The sequence below is a fragment of the Chlamydotis macqueenii genome, chromosome 5, assembly GCF_036417535.1.
Source record: "Chlamydotis macqueenii isolate bChlMac1 chromosome 5, bChlMac1.mat, whole genome shotgun sequence".
NCBI lineage: Eukaryota > Metazoa > Chordata > Aves > Otidiformes > Otididae > Chlamydotis > Chlamydotis macqueenii.
Genome location: NC_141560.1, coordinates 71,474,122 through 71,500,566, shown reverse-complemented (window position 1 = coordinate 71,500,566; position 26,445 = coordinate 71,474,122). Strand labels below are relative to the sequence as shown.

At 49.6% G+C, this 26,445-nt stretch overlaps 1 protein-coding gene across 5 annotated transcripts in view; it reads left to right on the top strand.

Moving 5' to 3' along the window:
* CCDC9B (coiled-coil domain containing 9B) overlaps positions 1-26,445 on the top strand; it is a 60,208-nt gene that overhangs the window by 11,502 nt on the left and 22,261 nt on the right. For 4 of the 5 annotated variants that reach the window (XM_086749399.1, XM_086749400.1, XM_086749403.1 and 1 more), the window contains 4 exons: positions 75-179; positions 932-994; positions 1,387-1,548; positions 11,158-11,307. In XM_086749399.1, the coding sequence (XP_086605525.1) occupies positions 75-179; positions 932-994; positions 1,387-1,548; positions 11,158-11,307 (480 nt within the window). The remainder of the gene's footprint in view (positions 1-74; positions 180-931; positions 995-1,386; positions 1,549-11,157; positions 11,308-26,445) is intronic. The other variant, XM_086749401.1, reaches the window with a different exon arrangement.

Sequence of the window (26,445 nt, the reverse complement as noted above, 5' to 3'; positions counted from 1 at the left end):
CCTGAGCAGGAAAATGGACAACATCTGCAGACATCCAGGTACAGGCTGATGATAAGGATCTATGTGTCTTTCAGGAAATAGAAGAGGACAAAAAGCGAGCTGAGCAGGAGGGAATGGCAGTTACCTCCAGGAGACCCAAGCAGGACGGACTCACTATTACCATCACCAAGGCTCACAACGTAAGTGCTGCCTCTCACCGCTGGCCAGCTCTCACTCCAGTCCTGCCTCAGCAAAGGGACATTTCTGTAAGAGAGCTTTTTCACGCATAGAACATAGCTCCAAAGCCCTTGCAAAAAGGATGTAAAAGCTCTGCAGAGATGTGTGCTCAAGGTGATTTTAACTGATCAATGTGAATTTCCAGGGACACTCAGGTAGCTGTACCCAAGCACGCAGAATTAACAGAAATAAATAAGTGTGTGAACAGGCACGCTTGGCCCCAGATGTGTCCTGGGTGTGAATATTGCTGCAAATACGTAGGCAGAACGGCATCAGGTGTATGTGTGTCCTTGGAGGCATCAGGAATGCCTCTCAGGTTGCCTGTAGGCTGGCCGAAGTCACGCTGTCCTTAGGCTTCACGAGCGAGCAGAGCAAGTAGCCCTTTGGTTGCTTTGGGGCTTCCCACAACTGGGGCAGCGCTGCAGGTCCCGGGCTTCCTTCCTAACTGAATCAAATCTGTGCCTGAAAAGCCCCATCCATCCCTCCTGGCAGCGTGGGGCTCGCTAAACCACCCGGCCAGTCCTGCTGTAGCCCTTGGGTGAAGCCCTCTGCCAGCGTGAGCGCAGAGCTCGCTGAGCCAGCCCACCCTCCTCCTGTGCAGTCGGCACTCCTGGCCTGTTAGCGCCAGGCTAGTGCATTGCTCACTTCACAGCCGTGCCCTGGCCCTTGCTTTTCTCCGGAGGTGCGCTGTTGCACACGTTTTTCTCTCATACAGGACCTGAAAGATGCAATTACCCAGACTGAACACTATGGACAAGATAGCCCAGCCCTCTCGATGGTGAGCACCACCCTCAGGAGCCATCTGCTTGGCTTCCAAGCCATCTCCAGCAGGACTTAGGCTTTCCCCATCTAACTCAGAGTGCTGCAGAAAGAGATGAGGATGACATTTGTTTCTTTAACTCTGGCATTTTAGTCTGAAATGTCAGATTTGTAAGTGCAAAGGCTTTTCCAGACCCGCTGTAATTGTGGGTTTCGCTGCCGAGCAGACAACGAGCCCCTTGTTCCCTAGGAATGTCGCGGCACCGCGCCGGGCACAGAAAGCTTCCTCGGGGAAGGCCTGCCTGTTCTGTGGCTGGCCTCCCCGCGCCCCTGCAGGTGTGTTTGGGGAAGGGAATCGCATCGGTGAGCCGAGGGGCTTGGATTTGCTAACAGGAGTGATTCGTTTTCCAGGACAAAAGAGTGGTCAGCGAGAAATGGGTGAGCCCCTGTCCTACGAGCCCTGGGTTCGGCATTGGCAGTGAGGAAGAGGAGGAGGAGGAAGCAGATCATATGTTCACATTCAGGATGGGGAAGAGGATGCAGCTTGCTGTTACCATGGACAACAAAGCCAAGGTGAGCGGGGAAGAGGATTCCTCTTACACTGCAGCCCCTTGACTTACAAAGAGGCTCCAGTTCTACCTCTCACTTGAGCTTTCTGTCAGCCTGTCCCCTGGTGTTTCCTCTCTGAAGGGAATAGTTCCCTTCCCACCTCTTTTCTGTCATTTCTTAGTCCTTAGCACAGCCTCAGCCCCCATCTTGCATTGCCACCTACTTTCCTCCCCATGTCTGATGCACAGGAATCAGCCCGAGGCCTTGATCAACCTCCCAGTGGCTCCATCCAGCCATACATAGATGCGTAGCCAGTTCCCGTTCTGAGAGATCGGTCACCTCAGTGCCCTCCTGGGCCACTGGCGGGTCTGTTAAACTGTGTCGCTGTGCCTGGAGGGGGGGTGGAAATAAGTGGGACCCCGGACAAATTGAGCTGCATTACTCCCCAGCTAGTCCCAGGGAGACAGGGATATCTGGTGGTAAAAACAGCATTGTTTCTCCCTACTATTGTATTCCAGAAAGTCCTAAATGCAGAAGAAAAAGCAGAGTGACGTGAGTATCTGAGGCAGCCGCCAATGTGATGGGTAGAAAATGTGACCCACTATTTGCAGACTTAATTAAAAACTGTGCAAAAAGGCAAAAGTAATTAAAAATGCTACTTGTTTTTTAAATCCCAAACCGTCCCCTCCTGGGTGCCACCGCGTCCCTTGCGGAGGCTGGGCATGTAAATGTAATGATCCTAAGGGCAGCTTCGGCATGGCGGGGCGTATCTGCCAGAAAGGGTTTGATAAAACTTTGGCCGTTAGTACTGGCGGCACGTCCAGGGAAGCATGCGCTGGTAGGAGCTTCACGCTCCCATTTTCTGCACTTGGAGTGTATCTCAGGGGGCTGATCTTGTTCCCACTGGAGTCCCTGAGTTTGACCGCGGAGGTAAATAGGAACAAGGATCAGCAGTGCCGCCTTCTTTGGGAAAACGTAGGATCTGCGTGCACAGATGCACCTGTGTGGGAACTCAGGGAAGCGCTCCAGTTAGTGAGTCTCCGGAGGCAAATTATTGCTGCAGGTGGTATTTCCTGCTGTGGAATATGTTCCGAAAGAATACAAGAGGCAATCTGACCTATTCAGTGCTTAAGGCTGAGAAGATTCCAGTGAGACAGAGGGAGACACAACGCCCAGGTGAGCGCAGCCCCTTTGTGCTCCCATGCCCGTGCGAAGGAGATGGAAAGCTTGGCCCCGCGCCTCGCTGAGGCATTGGGGCAGACGAGGCCAGCCCTTCACAGTAGTGCTGGGAAAAGGAAACGGTGGCAGCAAACGCTGCTCCCGTGGGTCCCGTTTTAGGCACAGCAACATCTTGGCCCACAAAATAAGAGCGGGCTTTTTGGAACCGAGGTCTGAGCCAAAGCTATTTCCCAGGGTAGCGAAGAGAAACCCCACCCTTCCTGCGATCCTGGTGCTTTGGGGTAGAAGTGCTGAAAACCCTGGCTGTAAACAAAAGGCAGAGAGACATTTCTCCCTCTGAGGCAGCTTAGAAATATTTTTCTAATTTTGTGCCTCGAATGCCTTTTCATTTCTGTTTCTCCGTGTCCTAGTTACCCTTTCTTTCCACGAAGAAACAGGCTACAATCACTGTGCCATTATAAAGGCATTTTATGTTACCTTGAAGGAACAGAATGATTTAGGAAATAATGCACCTTTCAGAATGGGTTTTCAGGAGAAAGGGACTGAGGCCTCTCATTTCCTTTGTTCCAGATAGATTACCGGTAGCGCGAACATCCCCTTCAAATGAAATTTCATTCCAGCACAACCAAACCACCTCTGACGTGAGGGGAAGAACTCTATTTTTTCTTAGAATAGAGGGCACATAGAAATCTAACCATCCTCATTACTGACTGAACTTCACCAGGGAGATACTTGAGAGCCTCCTCCAAGGCTTCTCATGGCCATGCAGCTCTGCACGGGGGGGCTTATATTTGAAGCAATTACATTTTTAGAGTGAGCGGCTCTCGCAGGCGGGCTGTGTCCTCTGGAGCCGTTTCCATAATCTATAGCTCAGAATTCACGTCCTAGATGGGGATTTGTGTTAGCACAAAGTGCTGACAGCTGAATCACGTTGCTGCCTTACGCTCTGTGCCAGTGTTTTTCAGCATGGCCAATTAACAGACCTCTGAGGTTTTTCTGCTGGAAAGGCAGACCTCTGTGGAAGCTCCCTGTAAGTTCCCTGCTGTATGGTATGTAGGATCTTGCTTGCACTAAGCGCCTTTCACGGGCCTTAGCAGCCCCCCAAGGTCTCCTGAGCCTTGGTGTGAAGCACAACCCAGCAGCCTGACTTGATGACAGAAGAAAACTGATTTATTGGTGAATGTTCCAGTGGCATCAATCCAGAACCTTCCTTTGGTTACTTTAAATATAGTTCTCAAAATGGATGAGTAGGAATAGCATGGGGGTGTAATGGGTGAGAGGGAAAAATTTTCAGGATTTTGGACAAAATTGTGTTTGATATCACATGAAGTACAACCTTATTTGTTGCTACTGGCCCGTTAAGGCATCCTCTGGCCTGCTGAAGATTAAAGGAGGGCAGATAACTTGCTTCACCATCCCAGTGAGCAAGGCCTCACCAGGTGTCCCTTGCTTGGTGATGCTGGGATGACAAAAAGGGCCATCACCATCCCTCCTGTGACCGCTGCAAGGTTCAAGCAACAGAGTAGCCGGGCTGTGCAGAAAATCACTGTAAAGGAGGAAGCCCCAAAGGAAAGGCAGCTGGGAAACTGCATAAGCGAGACAGAAATCCAGGGTTTCTTTGTTCCCCTGTGCTCTTTCTCCTGGCGCTCCTCAGACAGGTATTTTTAACGCTGCCTCTGCAATCTGGGGCATGCCTCAGACATATGATGAGCACCTCTCAGTTTACGATTTCTCAGTGAAACGCTGCAAGGGAAGCGGTGGAGTTTGGTCTGACTGCAGCTAAATAGCCAGTGCCAGAGTCTGGAATCTCCTGCAGGCAGCGAGTGAGCCGGGACAGGCCCTGTGGAGGGGATCCTCTGCCAGGCGTTGCCGGCCGTTTGGGCCCCGCTCTCTGTTCCCGTTGGCTCTGCATGGGCGCGTTCCTCCTCTGGTATCTCTTGCTTTGGGAGCTAGCCCACTGAGGGCCAGGAGTTCCTAGTGAGGGACAAGCAATCTAGGAAATCACTGGTATTCTTAAAATAATAAGCAAGCAAAAGAAGAGACATTAATGTCACCACATTAAGCAGAACGTGCCTTCACGTGACACGTCTTAGCCAGAAGCGATACGGGGAGCGAGGGAGGGAGGCAGAGGGGGTGTGACATAGGAAAGCTGGTGCTCTCCCAGCCTGTACGTGGCCAGCTGTCACAGCTCCGACAAACAGATGTTTCCTGGATCAGCCTCTGTGTCTTCCTTGCCATCTGCTCATAACCTGCAGGGTTTAATGGCTTTGCCAAGGCGCCAGCCTTCCCACCGTGACTTTTAACACCTAATGGCCCAAGGGCGGTGCCGCCTCCCAGTAAATCCAGCAGTGCGCTTCAAGGCTTCAGTCCTGCCCATGGCATTTGAGTGCAAGGTCTCTGCTTTGGTTTTCAGGTTACTTGCGCTCAGGGCCCCTGTCCCTCCTCAGGAAGGACTTTTTCAGATAGTAAGCGATGAAGCCATCTTCAAACATACCCCCGCAGTGCTGGGCCTCCCTGGCAGGAGTTATTTGTGACCCTGCTGTTTGTCTGAAGGACAGGCCATCACCACCTAAACACTGAAGAGCTCTGGGGAACAGCTGTTGACTTAAGCTAGAATTAATGTTTGATGTACAAGTTATGGATTAATAGCTTGCTATTATCTCGCTAAGCCATCATTGGGCTTACTTTCTTAATTAAAAAAAAGTAACAAGAGTGCTAAACACCTCGTAGCGGTGCTCTGTTTAGGGCAGAGCAAGCCCAGCTCCCCAGTTCATTAACCAACCTCAGCACTTAGGATTACTGTACATGCTTGCTCAGGGCTTAAAGGAGGGAAAATTTAGTGCCTTGAATGTCCCAGGAAACTCAGGATTATCCCTGGAGCAAAGATATTTCCTGGGAATAATAACCATTGAAGAACGAAGCAAAGTACAGCTTCAGCACCAAAGTATCTGCCAGGCTCGAGCGACCAGCGGTTCCAAAGCAAAGCCAGAGCTTATTTTCAGCTTCTGAATCATGCAACAAGTAGAGGAGGGACAGCAGGCAGTTAAGAGCCTATTCTGCACGGCGTGATGTGTCCGGCTGCCTTCAGAGGATGTCAGCACATCTCAGCTCTTCCCCAAATACATTACAGTCAGGCGGGACTAGGCCCTGTGCAGGGAAGTCTGACTTAAGTCTTTCCTGTGACTCCCAAGAGCTTTGCTGCGCGGGTGGGAGAACACGGTCCTTTGTGGGGACATGCTGAGGAAACAGCAGTGCCTCGCCTGGGCCGCGGAGTTCTCGGTGGCAGCAGGCAGCCTGCTCTGCTCAAGGGTTGCTGCCAGGGAGGCAGATGCTGGGGAACAGAAAGAGATTCTTTCGTAGAAAATTGCTTTACAGATTGCTTTGGGCAATTGCCCAGATTGCTTTACAGAGCCCTCCTCCCCAAAAGATGTGAGCAAGGAACAGGCTTTTAGAAGAGGAGAGGCTCGTGTGGGGAGAGAAAGAAGAGAGATGCAGTCTTGTATACACCAGTTCCAAAACAGAGGGGCTCTGTTTGTCCCTCCTGTGACTCCACTGACGTTTCTGGGGTCGACTCACAGACCCATGATGCGTAGGGAGCCTCAAAAAACTGCTAAGCATTTTTCTTCTATGTCTTCCACACACACGAAAAAAGTTTCTTTTTCCATATAAAGGGGGACTGTGAAGCTCACACAATGATGCTCATTACCTCATCCTTTCTAGCTGTGGGAGAAAGTTTCAATAGAAAGGCTCGGGTTTCAGAGCAGCTGACAAGATTTCAGTTTTCACTGCCTTTTCATTGCGATGGGAAGTGTTTGTTCGTATGTCTGGAAGACGCATGATTCAGTTAGCGTAACCTGGCAAGCTGCCGTGTAAGAGGTGTCCATTTCTGTAGTCTTTAATGGCAGAGTTAGGTGGAACGGCGTTTTCCTGTGTTTATCACAAGGGAAGAGCACCAGCATGGGCCGTTCGTGCTGATAGACAGTCAGTTCCTAAAATGAGCATGTTACTATGTGTTTCTGAGCCACTAGGTCATCTCACAGAACGGCCACCGTGAGTGAGACCAGAGGATGCTCCTGTGGCCGCAGATACTGCCCATGAACCCAGAGGGGCTGGCAGGAGAGATCTGCAACTTCAGGTTATCCTGCACAGCTCTGGGGTCTGAAATACAAGACCAAGAGAGTCGATTCAAAAGGTTAATTTTTCTTCGACTCATGTCCATCAATACTGATTTGCACTGACATAACGAAAAACTACATTGGTTTCTTTGATGGCAGTCGGGAATCCTATGCTGGCCATTTAGGAATAAAATATATGAATCATAGAACGTAAACAGGAAATATTGTTTTCATTTTAAAACATCCAGTGTTTGTACTGGCTAATAGTTCTGGCCACAGAAACGTGTTACCTTTGGACATGATGCGGTTCAGTCATCCGGAAGCAGGTGCCACTTAAAAGCCGAGACCTAAGCGCTCGTGAGCTTCGTGGCTGACTGATCCTGGGCACTGCTCTGTACTACCCAGTCCTAGCTGCATAAAAGCCAGAGCTGCAGAGAACAGGCAAAAGGACTACATTCACACTTGCACATTAAATTAATTACTTGCAGGCACCTGCACTCATATACAGGTGTAAAACCTGAAGTTTTACTTCATGTTGAAGCAGGCTGCAGACCTGGACACAATAATAGAATTGTAAACCAGCTGAGGGGGGCTGGGACCTCTGGAGGTCATCTAGTCTGATCCGCTGCTAAAAAGTTATCTTCAAAGTTATCTCGGGTTGCTCAGGGCTGAGTCCAATCAAGTTCTGAAAATCTCCAGCGATGGAGATTTCACAGTCTCTTTGGGCACCTGTTTTCAAGTGCTTGGCTGTTAGTATTGTGACTTTTTTCCCCTTAATTCAATTGTACTTCTCCTTGTGGCAGGTTGTGTCCATTGCCTCTTGCCCTTTTGCAGCGTACCCCCAAGAAGAGTCGGGCTCTGTTCTCTTCATAACACCTTTTCAGACGGAGGGATACTGCAGTTGGGTCCCCTCTTTGCCTTTTCTCCTCTCTCCAGACTTAACAAATGCAGCCTCACCGTGCGCATCCTATGCTCCAGCCCTGTAATCGTTTTGGTGACCCTCCACTAGACTCTTTCCAATTTGTCCATACCTCTCTCACCTTGTGGTGAAGGGAAACTGGCCAAAATACTTCAAATGTGGCCCAAACAGAGGGAAACAATCACTTCCCTCAACCTGATGGCCACCCTCGTGCTAATGCAACCAAGTGAGCAACTAACCTTCCTCACTGCTCACTTACGGTGAAGTCATTGCCCACCAGGCTCCCAAAGTGCTTCTGCAGAGCTGCTCCCAGCCCGCTGAGCCCCTGTCTGTAGTGATGCACGGGATTCTTTTGTCCCAGGTGCAGGACGTGTCAGTTGTTTGTGTTGACCGTCCTCCACCTTGTCGAGATCCCTCTGAATGACAGTACCAGCATGTCAGCTTGGTGTCAGCCATGAACTTGATGAAGGTGCAGTCTGTCCTGTTACCCACATTGCTGAAGGAGGTGCTAAGCAGTAGAAAGCAGCTTCACAGTGACATCAGCCTATGCGCTCTGCGCCTGGGATGCAGCTCACCTAGTCCCACATTCTTACTTTATTTAAATGGTCCGTAACTGAATCGTCCAGCATGCTGAGGGAGAGAAGCGTTTCTCTGACTGCCACGAGGTCCGGGACTTGGGAGGTAGAGAGCAGACCTTGCCAGTAAAAGACCCAGGCAAAAAAGCCGTTGAGTAACCAGTCTTTTCCATGCCCTGTGTCACTAAGTTGCTCACCCCATTCAGCAGCTTTCTTCAGCTTTCTTGCTGCTAATGTATCTACCGAAGTCCTTCTTGCTGACCTTCACATCTCTCACTTATTTCAATTCCAGATCTTTGGCTTTCATAACTCCATCCCTGCATCTTTCTTGAGAGCCTGTCCCTTTCCACCTCCTACACATTCCCTTTCTGTATTTAAGTTCAACCAGGAACACCCTGCTCAGCCAAGCAGGCCTCTTTCCACACCTGCTCATTTTCTTGTACAACAGGACGTCCTTGTACTCATGTGCCTTGTCCGTGAAAATCAATCTGGTCTCCTGGGCTCCTTTCCCCTTCAAGACAGCTTCCTGCAGGATCCTGCCTACCAGTCCCCTGAACAAGTCAACATCGGCTCTCCTGAAGCTGTGGTCTCTAGTCTGCTGCTTGCCTTCCTTACAGCTCTCAGGCTCCTAAAATCCACTCTCTTCTGGTCGCTGCTGCCAAAGCTGCCATCGACCTTCACATCTTCCACCAGTTCTGACTTTATTTTAGGAATCAGGCAGTCACTTCCTAAGCTGCAGTGATGCAATCGCTAGTCACGCTGTGGCTGCAGCAGGGTGTGTAATTAAGGGCAGTATCACATGCCCTATTAGTGGAGGGGGAGCAAAGCTAGGATTTCAGAGCAGCTTAGACTCTGGTTTGAACTTTCTGTCTCTGCCTGGTCTCTGATAAAATCCTGTCCTTCCTAAGGCAGATACATAAACTAAAACTGTTAGAACAGCTCTCAGAGTTTACAGGTGTGGGGCCTTTTCCAGGACCCATCTCCTGGCTGCAGGTGGAAGTACAGCTGCAGGTCTGGCTGTGGTAGATGCCAAGACAGTTGTACTCCCTGTTGAAACAATGGCCTGTTCTCCTGACTGTCAGGTTTTACTTTTTCAGGAAAAGGATCTTGACATGTCTGGGGATGGCTCGCAGTTGTTGGTCCCCGGCAGCAGTCAGAGTAGGAGGCGGCATTGACACAAACACAGAGAACAACACGGAAAGTACTAGAATGGCACTGACCAGATTGGCAGCAGAGCCTTGCTTTGGGTGCAACATGTGGCTTCACTTATTTCAAGAAAAGCAGAAATAGCAATGGTCCTACTACGGGCAGCAAAACTTGTTAGGAGCTACAGCTCAAACCTGAAACCAGAACTGTACGTACTCAGGGGAATGTATAGGAAGGTTCCCACCACATCTGCACGGCTCTGGCAGGTAGAACCTGCGGCAGTGCAGGGGCCCACTCCTCTTCTCGCACGCATCGGTCGAACTCAAGAACTGTCTCTGCTGAGACAGCAAAATTACACAGACGTGAAAGAATAAACAAGAGCCTGAAGGTCTGATGCTGGAAAGACTCCAGTAACTCCTAAAACATTTATCATGTGCTAGGAAGCTCGATGACTGGACAAGCAATAAAAAAGGTCTTGCTGACGGAGGCTGTCTACAGCAAGGCTCCCTCCATGCTAACATCTGCACTTCTGGCAGAGCCAAGGGAAGATGAGGCTAATGCGAGGCATCTTGCTATCGTATGTCACAGCAAATTCACTGGTGCTTGCAAGACTTTCATGCAAATCTGAGGTCAGTGTGTGCTGTTTGTTTTTGAAACCAAGTCCGTAGCAACAAAGAATTCCCAAGTTTCACCGACGTTTACTTGGAGATTTTGAGCTCTTTTGAAATGAACACTCCAGTATGTGTGGAAGCTCAAGGAGAAAAACAGGAAAATATACCATCCTTTAGAGAGGGAAGCTTCTGAGGTTTGTTCATCCCTGGTAAGGTCGAGCAGAGGCATCATACAGATGAAGAGAAAAGAAAAAGATCTGAGATAAAGATGGAGATGACTTATTAAGTCTCTCATTTCCCTGTAAGGCAAAAATAAAAAGGCACATGATGGAACTGAAAGATGATACTTTTAAAAGTATGAGAAAAAGTATGTGTTTTTGTACAAAAGATGTGCTCATTTTGTTGAAGTGATAGCTGAGGGCACTGGCAAGAGCTCAGCCAGCCATAAAAATAATTAACAAAATAAGAACCAGATGTAAATCCATGCAGTAAAGTAATGAACTGATACAGACAGCTGGAAATAATATCTGAAAGGGGTAAACTGGCCTTGTTCAAGGAGTATATATATTACTTTTCTAAATTATTCCACTGCTGAATAAATCATTCCAAAAATATGAATGCAGAATGATTATGAAGACGATAAATTATCAAGTGTTAGTACGCTTCAGGGTAGCAACTGCTTTGTGGGCAAGGTTGGAGAGAACACCACTTCTCTAGGTTTCTGCTCCGGTGTAGCCTCACATTTTACTGGGACATGTTGTTTGGTGAGAGGACAACTTCACATTTGTTTCAAAGACACAACTGCAAGATGGCTCGCCTGTCTGAAATAAAAACCTCAATCAGTGTTCATGCTGCAAAGCTTCTGAGCAGGGCACATCCCCCCCTCCTAGCCATGCTCAGTTAAACATGCCTGCGTGCTATTACACATGCCTTGAAGTAGGGTGGCAGCTTTATAAACCAAGACGACTATCTGCCTCGTGTCTGTTCTGCCAGACCGAAATCCTGTGCAGTTTGGGGATGGCCGCTCTCCTAGGAAGGGCACTGCACAGGGCTAACGGAGGCATCGTTAACGCATCCTTCCTTTCCAGGGCAAGCGGATCGTCAGTGAGAAACGCAGCGAGTGCTTCGCTGGCCCGGGCAGAGTGCCAGACCTGAGTGAAGAAGAGACAGACCATTTGGTGGCTTTCCGCCGGGGGAGGAGGATGCAGATCGCCATCACCATGGATAACAAGGAAAAGGTAAGTGCGTTGCAGGTGACTGGACTGCAACGTGTCGGTGGCAGCCACTAGTTCTGCTGGCATTGGAGATTAGGAGCTAGCCCAGCAACAGGTCATCGGGAGAGACTATGCATTAATAGTGTGGGGCTTGCTCCATTAAAACTCCCTGGCTTGCATCACTGTGGAAGAGGAAAGGCTACAATCCTTTCCCTTCTCTGCGATCCTAGGTAGAGCTAGCAGGCTCTTAAACATACTGGGTCCATAAGAAAGATCAGATGCTGTTTCAGGTGGATCGAGGAAAGCCCTGCTGGATATTGGGCAGGATCTCACCTCCTGTCTCCTACCAACTTCTTTTGGGGGCCATACAGCAGATTGCGTCAGGAACACTGTCCTCTTGACTCACTGCATGACTTAAAAGTTAACAGAGCTGGGCAATATCTGCTTCTACACCCAAGTCCTGCTGTGCCTGGCCATAACCTACTGGGTGAGCTGGCTGAACTTTGTTAATCTTTGAAACATATTTCAAATACTTGTTCACAAATACCTTCCTCTTTACACACACGGAGGCATGTGATATTTTCCTATTTGAGAGTTTGCACGGGTAAGTAGGAATGCCTGCAGCAAACAGGGTCAGCAGAGACTAAGAAGGAAAACAACACTTAGTGTAGCTGCCAAACACACCCAGGAGCGCTGGGAGACCTGTGCAGCCAAGCGTCTGCTAACTGCCCACGTTAATCTGCAGCTTCTCCTCCTCCCCAGAGTTTACCTAGGCTCTGAAAGCCCATGGGCTCTCTCTCATGGCTACCCAGCAGGTTTTTGAACGCCATAAACCTCATATGGGCTGCTTGATTGAGCCACTAGTAACTACGTGTTCCCCAGAGGTTCACATGGCAGCTGTCGCCCGTTTCAGCCTAGGCATCACGGGAACACTGAGACGTGATGCTGGGATGGGAGTGACCGGACCGTGCCTGTGCTGTAGCTGTCCTTGGGGCTGTCACTGTAATTCTGTCATGCGTGGGGCAAGTCTCTCTTGCTGGGCTTGTTTAAATACTTATCTCTGAGGTCATCAAGGCTGGGACTGTGCTAGGAGAGAGCAGCAGGAGGAGTCCATAGATCTTGGCTTCACATCCTGAGCCCTGTTTTAAAAGTGTATGGACAGCCCTGGGAAAGGAACTATCTCCTGTGCTTTTATTATGGAGGGTGAAATCTGAGGCTGAGTCCACGTATGTGGCCATGCTCATGTTGGCCCCAAAGCAGCTAGGCTCAGAGTGTGTATGAGAGCAGGCCTACAGCTGCGCTGACTTAAAGCCGTGTCTGCCTATGCCTTTTTACATGAACCACCGAAGATCTGATGCTTTGAATTGTAGGCTGGCAAAAAGGTCGTGAAGTCCCTGATGCCTGGCAGATTTGATTTTGGTGACTCATGGAGGCTGATGTCTTGGGTCTTGCTCCTGCTACTTTTAGCTCCCACTGTGCTGCCATTCATTTAAGCTCTTTCATTTAAACTAATTCCCAATTAACACAATTACCTCCATATAGCGGTGCAAGGAGCTCACATAACGCTGTCAACCCTCCTTTCCTCAATTGTACATAGCCACAGTGGTCTCCTGCACACAGCCTGGGCTACAAGGCAATCCTGATGATCCCCAGGAACGCCAACAACTCTGTTCTGCTCCTCCTCAGATACCCACGTTTGTTTAAAGTCTTCCCTTTTTGTCCCCCTTAATCTGAGCCCAGTCGCTGCATTGGCGGAGCGTAGGTCTGAAGCTCAGACTCTTCTAGCAGCAGTGAGGGAGCCCTGCGAGGTGCTGGGTGAGAGCCTGCTGGGGCTCCTGGCCAGAGGGAGAAGGATTGTGCAGAGCCATTTGGTGCCTTCATGCCTTGGCTGAACAAGAGAAGGACCTCTGTCAGGAGCATGGGAAAGCCACAGAGGCTTCATATAAGTCTAGCTATCAAACAACACCCCTGAGGAGCAGAACATGCCCTCAGCATTACTTAACACTGAAAAGAAAGATCAGTTTTCCTTGATCACCTGGTCTTCCGGCTGGACAGGTAGCCGGCTCAGCAGCAGCCTTGGACTGATGTCGCTGGCAAGACCCGTTTAGTGATAGCATCACGCTTCTGGCTGGCACAGAAAAATTATCCCCTGCTTTCTGTTACTGAGCTTAGAAGCATACCTCCCCCAGCCTCTTGGAAGCTCCCAGAGAGCACAATGGGGGCTTGCGGCTCCCAGGAGGCAGGGTGCTTTTGGGGACAATGTGCTCTCCCAGCCTGCATGGGAGGCAGGGAGCAAGCACAGGGGTTGCCGCAGAGCACAAGCTGCGAAATGAAGGGGCTGGTGGTGGATGTTAATGAGCTTATTTTAAAAATAGGCTTTCATGGGACTATTTGTTGTTTTTCTCATCCCCCCTATAATTTAGAAAAAGATATAAAAGTGTTTGGAACTCTAGTTTCCAATACCTGAAACCAGCTGGATACGTTTCAGAGTCCAGCTGAGCTCAGGAGATTTCCTTGTTCCTGGGGATTTCCCTAGACTGCTCAGGCCCTGTTCCATTAACCCTGGTTAATGAAGATATCTTCATATTGGCATTTTAATTGTGTAACTTCAGACAACCGCTGCAACAGCCAGGACAAAAACCAGCTCTTAGCATGCAGGTACCTTGCAACGTGACCAAAGGATGTGGCTGTAAGACAGTCAACTGGCTGGACTTCCCTGTTGCCTCTGCGAGCCGATTTCTCCCATCCGCACTTGGTCAGCCTTTTCCCAGGATCAGTGACAGAGGCAGATGGCGCCTGGAGCGACAGGTCACACTGGCATCTCGCCCATCACGCCAGCCTGGGCTGGTTGGATCCAGGGAGATTTGGTCTGGCCCACTCTGTCACTCCAGCTGTTCCTAGCTGCGTGAAGGATTAGTGTTTTAACAAGCGCTTCTGTTTACTGGTAGGGATAGTGCTTGAGAAATTGAAACCAGGCTAGTCTGTCTCACATGCTGTGCCTCAGAGCAACGTGTTTCTCCAAGAGGCACGGGAAAGACTGCCGTGCAGAGTGCAGATCAGAGTTAGTGATCCCCAAATCTGTAAAACCTCTGTGAAATAATTTTAGCCTGCAGAACTCAGTGTGTGCCACGGGGATGTTGAACAGCAATTCAGTTTGGAAACGGAGGCTGAATCCCACCAGCGCTGTGGAGATCACAGCATCCACAAACCCAAGCAGCCCCGAGCTTGACTTCCCCCCACGTAAGGAGGGTTGCAGCGTGCCTCTGCCTTCCTATGGCGGCGAGAGGCACGTGAGCGAGGCTGGGTGGCTCAAAGATGCATCGCTTCAGGAGAGCTGGGAACCAGGGAACCAGCTGGGAACCAGGGAAACCGGCCCCGGTGAGCTCTGCAACCCAAAGGCACCCACCCAGCCCTGCAGAGGAGCGGGGACCTGCCCAGCGAGGGCCGTGCACTGGCAGCAGTGTTAGTGCAGCAGCGTTTGTGCGAACGCTGAGTTTGCAGCAGCACAGCGGCAGGGAGAGGACACAAGTCAGGGAAGCCTGGAGTCGTCCCTCCCCTCCTGTCCTCACCGGGAGCTGCAACATTAAGGGACATGCTGGACTGAAACGTGCTTCCCTTCCTTTTCTTCAGCCTTGTTACCTGATAACTCCATTTGTTTCTGTGTCGTGGGCAGCAGCACGTAGATCATCCCTGTTCACTTTCCCAAAGCACAAATCCTTTTGTTGACCCGTTTCACATCTCCCTTCAGCCATCTCTGCTGCGCAGGAGACTGGCCCTGTTTAGACATGTCTGGTGAGAAAGCAGTTCTGCATTTTTGATCACTCTCATCGCCCTCACTTGTGCCTTTATTATTTTTACTATATTATTTTAATAAAAGGGGACCAGAACTGTAGATGGTATTCGAGCTACAGGCTCCTGTGGATGTACTTAGTGACATAACAATGCTTCTGGCTTGTTCTCTATTCTTCTCCTAACAACTTTGCATTTTCTTTGCTTTTTTTCCTAAATAATTGAGCTAGCATTTTCAGAGAACTAGTCACAATAACACCAAAATTTCCTTCCTGAGTGTTAATCATCGTTCAGGCTTCCTTACTGTGCGTGTATATGTAAGAAGGGGCATTTTTCTCCATGTGAGTTATTTTGTATTATTGATATTGAATTTCATCTGTAATTTTATGATGCAGGCATTCAATGTCAGGAGGTCTTTTGCAGCTCTTTCCTGGCAAATTACATTCTCCGCCTGGGATGATTTAGTATCATCAGCAAACTGTCATCCCTCTGTTCAGCTCCTTTTCCAGACCATTTATGAGCATGTTGAGCAGCGCGTGTTCCATGGCACACCCCTGCTAATCTTCTGCCATGGAAACCAGCATTTTCTTGCCACTTTTTGTTTTCTGTCCTTTAATTAGTTGTTAATTCAAAAGAGAAACTTCATTTTCATCCCCAAATCGATCAGCTGCTGGGAGAGCCTGATGAGGTATCAGTGTTGTCATCTGAGTAGCTGTGTGTTAGGACCTGAGCTGAGTCCCCCAGTTCGAGGATCAGCTTTCAGCCTCCCTTATTACCCCAGCACGGTCCATCTTTGGGGGTTTTTCAGCTCATGCCCCAGCTGTTCCTTGCTCTTTCTAGTTTGTTTGTGTCCTCCCTCCCACAGAAGCCTGTGGTGCCTAGGAGAGAGGATCACATCTGTCATCCCCCCTTCAGTAACAGCCATAGCCTGGCCACTGTCAAATTTGCCTCCTCCTCTCTGCACTTGCTAAATTTATCCTGTTAAAACATTCGATGGGCATCCTCATCATCCCACGTTTTTCTTTATTTTTATGCATTATTAAATTCAATAAAGAGAGAGGAAAAAAAGAAAAAATAAAGACTCCCATTCTTGCTACCCTTGGTGCTCCTAGCAGCACGCCATTGTCAGCCCGGACCGCATCACAGCTGGCAGTGCGCAGCTGTGGCAGAGGCTGCCAAGGAGGAAATGCAAGGAAAAAAAAGCTGTTCTCATTATTTTCTGTTCTGAAACAGCCCCAGTGCCTTATATTACCCTGCCATCTTGAAGCCCATTTTTCCTACGCAGTGAAAGACTCTCGCTCTCTGTTAGCCCAGAGGGCTGGGGGATCCTTTCTCCTCGCAGAACGCATCAGCCTGAGCACATCGCTCTGCTGATGCAACTTCACGGCCTCCAGCGCTGCTGCTGTCTTGGAGGTGCCACATCCGGGACCTTTCTTCCCACTTCTGCCTGGCTAAATCTCCCCCTCCATCTGCAGCAGGGCTGTCCCTGCAAGCCGGGCCAGGGATAATGCCTGATGTTTAGGATGTTTCCTGAATGTTTACCAGTTTTCCTAAAAAGCACTCCATGGCCTGGCAGTGTTTCAGGATCATTAATACATGAGCGCTGCAAGCTGGCAGCACAAGACCAGCTGAACACAATGGTTAATTAGAAGGTTACAAATCATCTTTTAAATGGACAGTTGATAGGGCTTCGGGGCTTTTAAATTGTCCTGTTATTAACAGAGTTTCCCAGGGTGGTATATCAGAAATGACTGTGTCAGGAGACACAAAAGCTGCTTTGAGGGACTTAACACGGATGAGTCTGACTCCCGCGCTCGCATGGGAGAGGAACCCAACCTGTGGCAGGAGAAACGCTTGCTTTTATGCTGCAGATGGGAGAGGAAGATAGGCAGAAAGGGTGGCTGAAAAGTCTTTAGCTCCCTTCAGGCAGCATAGTTAGTAGGCAGATTTTTCAAAAGAGTTACAAAACAATATCCTCTCATGCACTAGTTAATAAAATCCTGCCCAGTGGGGAATCCGAGCACTGGAAAACCAGCTCTAAGCGCTTACAAAAATCTCCTGCAGAAGAAATGCCGGTTCTGCTGCCGACACGTGCCTTGAGAAGTGGGGACCAAAAGGTTAATGTAACACGTCTGTTAGTACTTATTTTTAAAATAAGAAAACCGTAAAGTAGCCCAGAGACGTCGAAGCCTGTCAAAGCTTTGGTTTGGAGAACTGTTAGTACAAAACAATTCTTAACGTGGCTGGATAATGGCATCAGCATCGGCACCATTGCACATTGACGTGTGCAGTGGGTATCTGTATGTCGGGAGGTCAGACAAACCCCGTCAGAGAGCATTTGGGATCCCGGGGCTGGATCCTGGTTAGGAGCGGGTTCTGCCCACCCCTGCCCCAGACCATTCTGTGGCTGACAAATAAGAGAAATCCTTGCATAAATCTCAGGATGAACAATTGTAATCTTCTCTGTCTACTTTAGGTTTTTGTTCCTCCTCACATCTCTTCCCTTGCTGTGCAGGAACAGTTAAACTATGAGATGATAATGTCGTTGTCATATTTCATAATTTTGGGGGCGGAGAGGAGGAAGGAGGAGAAAAACATGTTTTGCTTCCCCATGGCCTGGGTGTGTCATAACAGGGTAACAGCGGCTCCGGGGCGGCACGCAGCAAATGCAACAGTCCGCTCCTGAGCCAGTGCAAAAGCAAAGCTAGCCATGCTCTCCTAACCGCACCGCTCAGACCTGAGAGAACCAGATCTTTTTTGTCCTCTCTGTTTTCCGCTGTGCCCTTTGAGAAGCAAAAATAGAAGCAGACTAAGGAAAAAGGCAGCCTGGCTTTGATGGCAGGGTGTAGAAGGATGGAGAGTTGTACGGCGTCGCTGTGACAGGGCGATTTGTGGTGTGCGCCAAAGAGCTGGTGCCCAAAGCAGGACAGCCTCCGTCTCCAGCACCGGCCAGCCACGCAGCAGCCGCCTCTTCTCCCGCATCTCGCGAGCTGCAGCGTGGTCCCTCAGCCGGGCTGCCCCAGCACGTTTCCTGGGCGCAGGCTCACTGGTCGCTTGGCAGACAGGGCTGAAGTCAAGCTGCGCAGGGCTGCAGACAGGCAGAGGCACGCTGCTCCCCCCCGCAGCTTACGCACGCTCTGGCTCCGTGCTCCAGCTGTGCGGATGCTCTGGCTTTCCGGTTCCCGTCTTCAGGGACACAATCAGGCATTGTCAAGGGTCCAGACTGAATCATTCTTTGCATGAGTTTGCATGAGAAATATGCAGGCTTGGATGAAACAATAAGCACACCCATGCAGCCCCTGCCTCAGTTTCCCCATCAGTTGTGAGCTGTCTTTGGCATTCCCAAGGCAATCAGTGCTCCTTCTGTCCCGTCTCTCGCCCCACACAAGGTTTCCCCGGGGGCAGGGGGGCTCCAGCTCTTCTGCAGCAGCTGGCTCCTTTGTACTCTTTCTGAAATGATGAGTTTCTTTTACAGCTGCTTTAAAGGCCAAACATCCATCTGCACCTTGCTCCCCAGCCAGCCCGCTCAAACAAGCCAAGTTCCCAGGTTTCTGCTGTTTTAATCTCTCCATAAATGCAAGGTCTCAGTTTGGGGCTGCAGGGACTCGTTAGATCCCTGGCTACTAGATTCTTCACATAGGGCTGCTTGAGGAGTGGACTTTGGGCCTGGATGGAGCATTTTTGGTTAAGGTTTCTCAGCAAAATTTGAAATAAATACCCAGGATCATCTTTCACCACAGCCTGGCCTGTTTTGCAACAGGACAGGATATGGTGAGGAGTGGCTTCTCTGGGCGCAGACCCCTCTGTATTTTTTCCCAAATCTTCACTGAGAGATCCTAGGACGACATAGCTAATGTCTTCCTTGTTATTTCCAAGGATCTGTTTACAACTGTGCTGGAGCTACACCAGCTTCACGCCAGTCAGACCAGTGAAGCTGTGATGCACCGAGTGCAGTGTCCACGACCGCTGGCTACATGGTCACACTTCCCAGCTGCCTCAGGTTTAGCACATGTGGACGATTCCCCAAAAGACTGCCCCCAGCCTGCTCCCTGCACGATCCCACCGGGTACGCGGGAAGAGGCTGCGGCGGGGATGAGCTGCCTTGGGAGGCTGGGCAGAGCCGGCAGGGGTTGACACCGCTATCCCGAGTTTCACACATCCGGCCCTGTAGAGCTGGGCTAAACCTGAGGCTGGCAAATGGCCGGGATGAAAGTCCTGTTTCCAGCCTGGCTTGGACCACACCGCACTGACGCTTTCTGGAACGGCTGACCCGACAGTTTGTGCTGCGACTTTCCTCTTTGTGTTTCAGTTTTGCTTGGCGGTGCAAAATGGCAGCACAACAGTCTCGGCCCTGCACACCCCCCGGCCCCGTAGTGGTTCAGCAGGGAGGGGGATTTGGGGATGCGTCGGCTCGGGGCTGCAGCCCGCCGGGGCCTCTGCTCGTGGTGGCATTTGTGCGAGGTGGCCGCAGAGCTGCCAGGTACAGGTCCGAAATGGAGGGAGGAAGCTGTGATAAATGCTGAGCCGCTTGGCAGCCGCTGTGCTGCAAATCCCATGCTGTGGCAGCGTCCGGGTGGAAATGGGAGCTGCTGGCGGAGGCGTGCGGTCGCCCCAGCCCAGATCAAGCACCAACCCCGCTGCCCTGAGGGGCTCAGCAGTGTCTGGGGCAGGCTGGTACCCAGCCTTCATCTACCTGGAATGTGCAGCGGTGCGCAGCCCTCCCAGTGGCACCCCGACAATACCATCTAACCAGGTGTGGTGGTTTAGCCCGGATCACCACACAGTTTTTTATTCACCCTGCCCCTACCTAGTGGGACAGGGGAGAGAAATTGGGAAGAAAGGAAAACTCGTGGGTTGAGATAAAAACAGTTTACTGAAAATACTAAAAACTACAAAGCTAACAGGGTATAAGGATATTAATATATACAAAATATACAAAATGAACAATGTACAATTTCTCACCACCCGATGTCCGAACGACCGACGCAGCCCGTCCTGAGCAGCGATCACAGGAACAACACCGAGCAGCAAGCAAAGGGGGAGAGCAAGCTAGCAAGGTAGAGGGAACGATGCCAGCAAGCAAGAGAGTAGAAAAGGATGCCAAGGGTGCCCAAACGGATACCCGACAAGGAAAGGAATAACTGAAAATGATGCCCCCTCCCATGGGCAACCCCCACTTATATACTGAGCATGACGTTTATGGCATGGAATACTCTCTTTGGCCAGTTTGGATCAATTATTCTGTCTGTCTTTTGCCCAGCTTCCCGCATCTGCACGTTAACGAGACCTTAACGAGACTTGGAAAGCCAGACAGTGTCCTTGGTCTCATTCACAACAACTCGTATCATCAGAATGTTTTTATCAACATTCTTCACACACAAAATCCAAAACACACTGGCTACTGAGAAGAAAATTAACTCCATCCCTGCTGAAACCAGGACAGTATCCACCCCTTATTCCATACCATTTACGTCATGCTTATAGATATACACACAGATATCACTATCTCAATCTATGAGCTATCCCTCCAAAGTCTGTTGAGTTAATTTAGTCCATGACTTTGGGCCCCATCTGTGATAGCAGTCTCTCAGGGCAGGAGAGATGGTGTGTAGTGTGGAGTTGTTACATACTGCATCTGGAACTCGTAGCTGGTACCTCTGGCGCGGCTGGTGTATCATGTCCATGGTCTGCAAGTTGAAGATGTTGATCTCGAGGAAGTTGTTGGTCACCAGTTCTGACTCCATCACTGCTGCACATCACTCGGTTTCATCAAAGCTTGTTCTTCACTGTTGAGTGTGATTCTTGCTGCACTACCTCTGATAGAACATAAAAGAACTACAGACATGATTATATACAGTTCAAATTATTGGCTGTTTTCACCTAGAATCAAATCTCCTTGAGGTACACATCGGACTTCCCCATCCTCCCGCATCACCCACCAAGTACATCCAGGTCCTTGAGCGAAAGCAATCCCACGAATGGGTTTGCCTTTGCCCAGAGGAGGAATAACCCAGACTGTTTTCCCCAACATATTCCTTACATGCACCACAGGAACTTTATCACCATCTACAGTATGTAAAAGTTCAGATTGGGCAGGGCCAGCTCGATTGATGGATCCCCGAGTGTTGACTAACCAAGTGGCTTTTGCTAAGTGTTTGTCCCAGTTTTTGAAGGTTCCACCACCCATTGCTTTCAGTGTAGTTTTCAGCAGTCCATTGTACCGTTCAATCTTTCCAGAGGCTGGTGCGTGATAGGGGATGTGATATACCCACTCAATGCCATGCTCTTTGGCCCAGGTATCTATGAGGTTGTTTCGGAAATGAGTCCCATTGTCTGACTCTATTCTGTCTGGAGTGCCATGTCGCCAGAGAACTTGCTTCTCAAGGCCCAAGATGGTGTTTCGGGCGGTGGCATGGGGTACAGAATATGTCTCTAGCCACCCAGTGGTTGCTTCTACCATTGTAAGCACATAGCGCTTGCCTTGGCGAGTTTGTGGGAGTGTGATGTAATCAATCTGCCAGGCCTCTCCATATTTGTATTTCAGCCATCGTCCTCCATACCAAAGAGGCTTTAGCCGCTTGGCTTGCTTAATTGCAGCGCATGTCTCACAGTCGTGGATAACCTGTGCAATAGTGTCCATGGTTAAATCCACCCCTCGATCACGAGCCCATTTGTATGTTGCGTCTCTTCCTTGATGACCTGAGGTGTCATGGGCCCACCGAGCTAAAAATAGTTCACTTCTGTGTTGCCAGTCTAAGTCCACTTGGGAAACTTTAATCTTAGCAGCCTGATCCACTTGCTGGTTGTTTTGATGTTCTTCAGTGGCTCGACTCTTGGGTATGTGAGCATCTACGTGACGTACTTTTACAACAAGCTTCTCTAACCGGGCAGCAATATCTTGCCACAGTGCGGCAGCCCAGATGGGCTTGCCTCTGCGCTGCCAGTTGCTCTGTTTCCATTGCTTTAACCACCCCCACAGGGCATTTGCCACCATCCATGAGTCAGTGTAGAGATAGAGCTTTGGCCATTTTTCCCGTTCAGCAATGTCTAAAGCCAGCTGGATGGCTTTCACCTCTGCAAACTGACTTGATTCACCTTGGCCTTCAGTGGCTTCTGCCACTCGTCGTGTAGGACTCCACACAGCAGCTTTCCACTTTCGATGTTTTCCTACAATACGACAGGATCCATCAGTGAACAAAGCATATTGCCTCTCATTTTCTGGGAGGTTGTTGTATGGTGGGGCTTCTTCAGCACGTGTCACCTCTTCCTCTGGCGGCATTCCAAAATCTTTGCCTTCTGGCCAATCTGTGATTACTTCTAAGATTCCTGGGCGATTGGGGTTTCCTATTCGGGCTCGCTGTGTGATCAGTGCGACCCATTTACTCCACGTGGCATCAGTTGCATGATGTGTAGAGGGGACCTTCCCTTTGAACATCCAGCCCAGCACTGGCAATCGTGGTGCCAGGAGGAGCTGTGCTTCAGTACCAATCACTTCTGAAGCAGCTCGAACTCCTTCGTATGCTGCCAGTATCTCTTTTTCAGTTGGAGTGTAGTGGGCCTCAGATCCTCTATATCCCCGGCTCCAAAAGCCTAGGGGTCGACCTCGAGTCTCTCCTGATGTTCTCTGCCAAAGACTCCAGGTAGGGCCATTCTCCCCAGCTGCGGTGTAGAGGATGTTTTTCACATCTTGTCCTGTCCGGACTGGCCCAAGGGCTACTGCATGAACAATCTCCTGTTTAATTTGTTCAAAGGCTTGTCGTTGTTCAGGGCCCCATTTAAAATCATTCTTCTTTCGAGTCACTTCATAGAGAGGGCTTACAATCATACTGTAATTTGGAATATGCATTCTCCAGAAACCCACAACACCTAAAAAGGCTTGTGTTTCCTTTTTGTTAGCTGGTGGAGCCATAGCTGTGATTTTGTTGACCACATCCATTGGAATGTGACGACGTCCATCTTGCCACTTTACTCCTAAAAACTGGATCTCTTGTGCAGGCCCCTTGACTTTGCTTTGTTTTATTGCAAAACCGGCTTTCAGAAGGATTTGGATTATTTTCTCCCCTTTCTCAAAAACTTCTTCTGCTGTGTTGCCCCATACAATGATGTCATCAATGTATTGCAGATGTTCTGGAGCTCCACCCTTTTCTAATACAGTCTGGATCAGTCCATGGCAAATGGTGGGGCTGTGTTTCCACCCCTGGGGCAGTCGATTCCAGGTGTACTGGACACCCCTCCAAGTGAAAGCAAACTGTGGCCTGCATTCTGGTGCCAGAGGAATGGAGGAGAACGCATTGGCAATATCAATGGTGGCATACCACTTGGCTGCTTTTGACTCCAGTTCATACTGAAGTTCTATCATGTCTGGCACGGCAGCACTCATTGGTGGTGTAACCTCATTTAGGCCACGATAGTCCAGTGTTAACCTCCACTCTCCATTAGATTTTCTCACTGGCCATATGGGACTGTTAAAGGGTGAGCAGGACTTGCTGATCACTCCCTGGCTCTCCAGTCGACGAATCAGCTTGAGGATGGGGATTATGGAGTCTCGGTTGGTGCGATATTGCCGCCGGTGCACCGTGGTAGTAGCAATTGGTACCTTTTGTTCTTCAACCTTCAGCTTTCCCACAACGGAAGGGTCCTTTGAAAGTCTGGGCAAGATGGACAGCTGTTTATTTGCCTCCACGGTGGCTATACCAAAAGCCCACCGGTGCCCTTTTGGGTCTTTGAAATACCCACTCCTGAGGTAATCTATACCAAGAATGCATGGAGCATCTGGGCCAGTCACTATAGGGTGCTTTTGCCACTCATTCCCAGTCAAACTTACTTCAGCCTCCAATACAGTCAGCTCTTGGGATCCTCCTGTCACTCCAGAAATACAAATGGGTTGTGCCCCTTTATAGCTTGATGGTATTAGAGTACACTGTGCACCAGTGTCTACTAGAGCTTTATACCTTTGTGGGTCTGATGTGCCAGGCCATTTAATCCATACAGTCCAATAAACTCTGTTGTCCCTCTCCTCCGCCTGGCTGGAGGCAGGGCCCCTCTAGTCCTGTTTGTAATATTTTCTATTCACTTTCTGTGAATATGAATCAGAAGTTCCTTCCATAGGATCAGAGGTGAGATCAGCCCTTCTACGCTGTCTGGGGAACTGCCCACTGGAGACTGGAGCAGCAAATTGCCTGGAAGAACCTCCCTTTGTGATTGTTTTACCTCGCAACTCACGTACACGTGCCTCTAGGGCCGAGGTAGGCTTTCCATCCCACTTCCTCATATCCTCTCCTTGGTCACGCAAGGTAAACCATAGGTCATCTCGTCGGGTGTACCGTCTCCCTTGAGCAGGAGGAGGATGAGGTCTTCTTCTAATAGCTGAGATATTAGTCCGTGCAGGTGGGGAGCAAGAATCTTCGAGTTTCTCACACACCTCAGATAGTTTTTCTAACAGTTTTTCAAACTGGCTTTCAGATTTCTCAGTCAGTCTTTCTATAGCTGAGACACAGGCCCGCATCGGGGAAGAGAGATTGTCTTCATATTGTCGGAGCTGGTTAGCCACCGCACGTACTGGTGGCATCTCATCATCTTTCCAACTCATTGCTGCCAATGAGTTGGCATACGATGATGGTGCACTCTGTACAAATTTCCGCCACATGGGTCGGGTACATTCAATTTCATCTGGATCTACGGATGTCCGTGGGTCATCCAGGTTATGATAAATCAGCTCCCGAACAGCTAATTCCCTCAGAAACTGGATACCTCTCTCCATGGTGGTCCACTTGCTTGGGTGGCATACAATATCTTCCTTAAAGAAATACCTGTCCCTCACACCTGACAGGAGTCGCCTCCAGAGGCTGCAGGCTGCTGACTCTCTTCCAATCGCCCTGTCAATGGCTGCTTCCCTAGACAGAGATCCCAGCTGCCTGGCTTCCCTGCCTTCTAATTCCAGGCTACTGGCCCCTCTGTCCCAGCATCGGAGCAACCAGGTGACAAGTTGCTCACCTTGATTACGGCTGAAATCTTTTCGCATATCTCGCAGCTCACTCAGGGATAGGGATCGGGTGACTACCTCCCCTTCTGTGTCTCCCTGATCATGTGATGGGCCTGGTTCATCATCATCTTTCACTATGCGAACTGATTTTTTGGTATATTTCTTATGTACAGGGGCAACTGATACTGGTGTAGATGATTGGTTTTTCGGTTTCTCTTTGGTACTGCTTGCCGAGGTTTGAGTAGCCACAGTGTCTGGCGTGGGGGCTGAAGCAATCGCAGTGCCCGTAGCAGGGGCTGGGGTAGCTGCAGTGCCTGCCGTAGCGGCTGAAGTAGCTGCAGTATTTGTAGCAGCAGTTTGAGTAGCCACAGTGTCTGTTGCGGGGATTGGAGGAGCCATAATACTTTTAAAAAACTGTTTAAACTTCATCAATATCAAGATCTGAGATAGCTGCAAGAGACTTGTCACCATGAACATGGTGGTAGGGGTATAAAAAGGGTATTCAAAATTCTCAAAAGCTGTTGAAATTAGCTTGGTGAGGTGGGGAAAGCTGTAAACAGATGTTCCACCCGCGGCCTGGCTTCCCGGAACAAAACAACAGGTATAGTTCCAAACAACACCCACAAGATGGCTCCCGAAATACCCGGGTGGAGCTGCCTCTGCCTCCTCGCTCTGCACACTGCCCGCCGCCATTGAGTACAGATATGAAAATGGTCCCGTTACCAGCAATCTCACTAGACAAATCAGTGCCGCATAGCACAGCAGAACGATACCTTTGATCCAACACACATCATTGATAAAGCGTGCACAAACACCGACAAACAGAAAATACGGCAAGTAGGGTGCTATCCAGTACAGCTCTAAAAACAACTGCGAGAACAAATAAAATAACATTGTGCCCAGCGATGACCAAACCGGCTTAATGAACACTTGTAACAAATCTGTTTTCAGCACACTGTGTTCAAATCTGTCCTTATCTCAACCCTTCGGGACTGACCGGGGCTTGAACCTTGGATCCTCAGACTAAGGTCCGATGATCTCACGACTGATCTAGTGAGGCCCCTTCGAGCCCCACGTTGGGCGCCAAAAAGACTGTGGTGGTTTAGCCCGGATCACCACACAGTTTTTTATTCACCCTGCCCCTACCTAGTGGGACAGGGGAGAGAAATTGGGAAGAAAGGAAAACTCGTGGGTTGAGATAAAAACAGTTTACTGAAAATACTAAAAACTACAAAGCTAACAGGGTATAAGGATATTAATATATACAAAATATACAAAATGAACAATGTACAATTTCTCACCACCCGATGTCCGAACGACCGACGCAGCCCGTCCTGAGCAGCGATCACAGGAACAACACCGAGCAGCAAGCAAAGGGGGAGAGCAAGCTA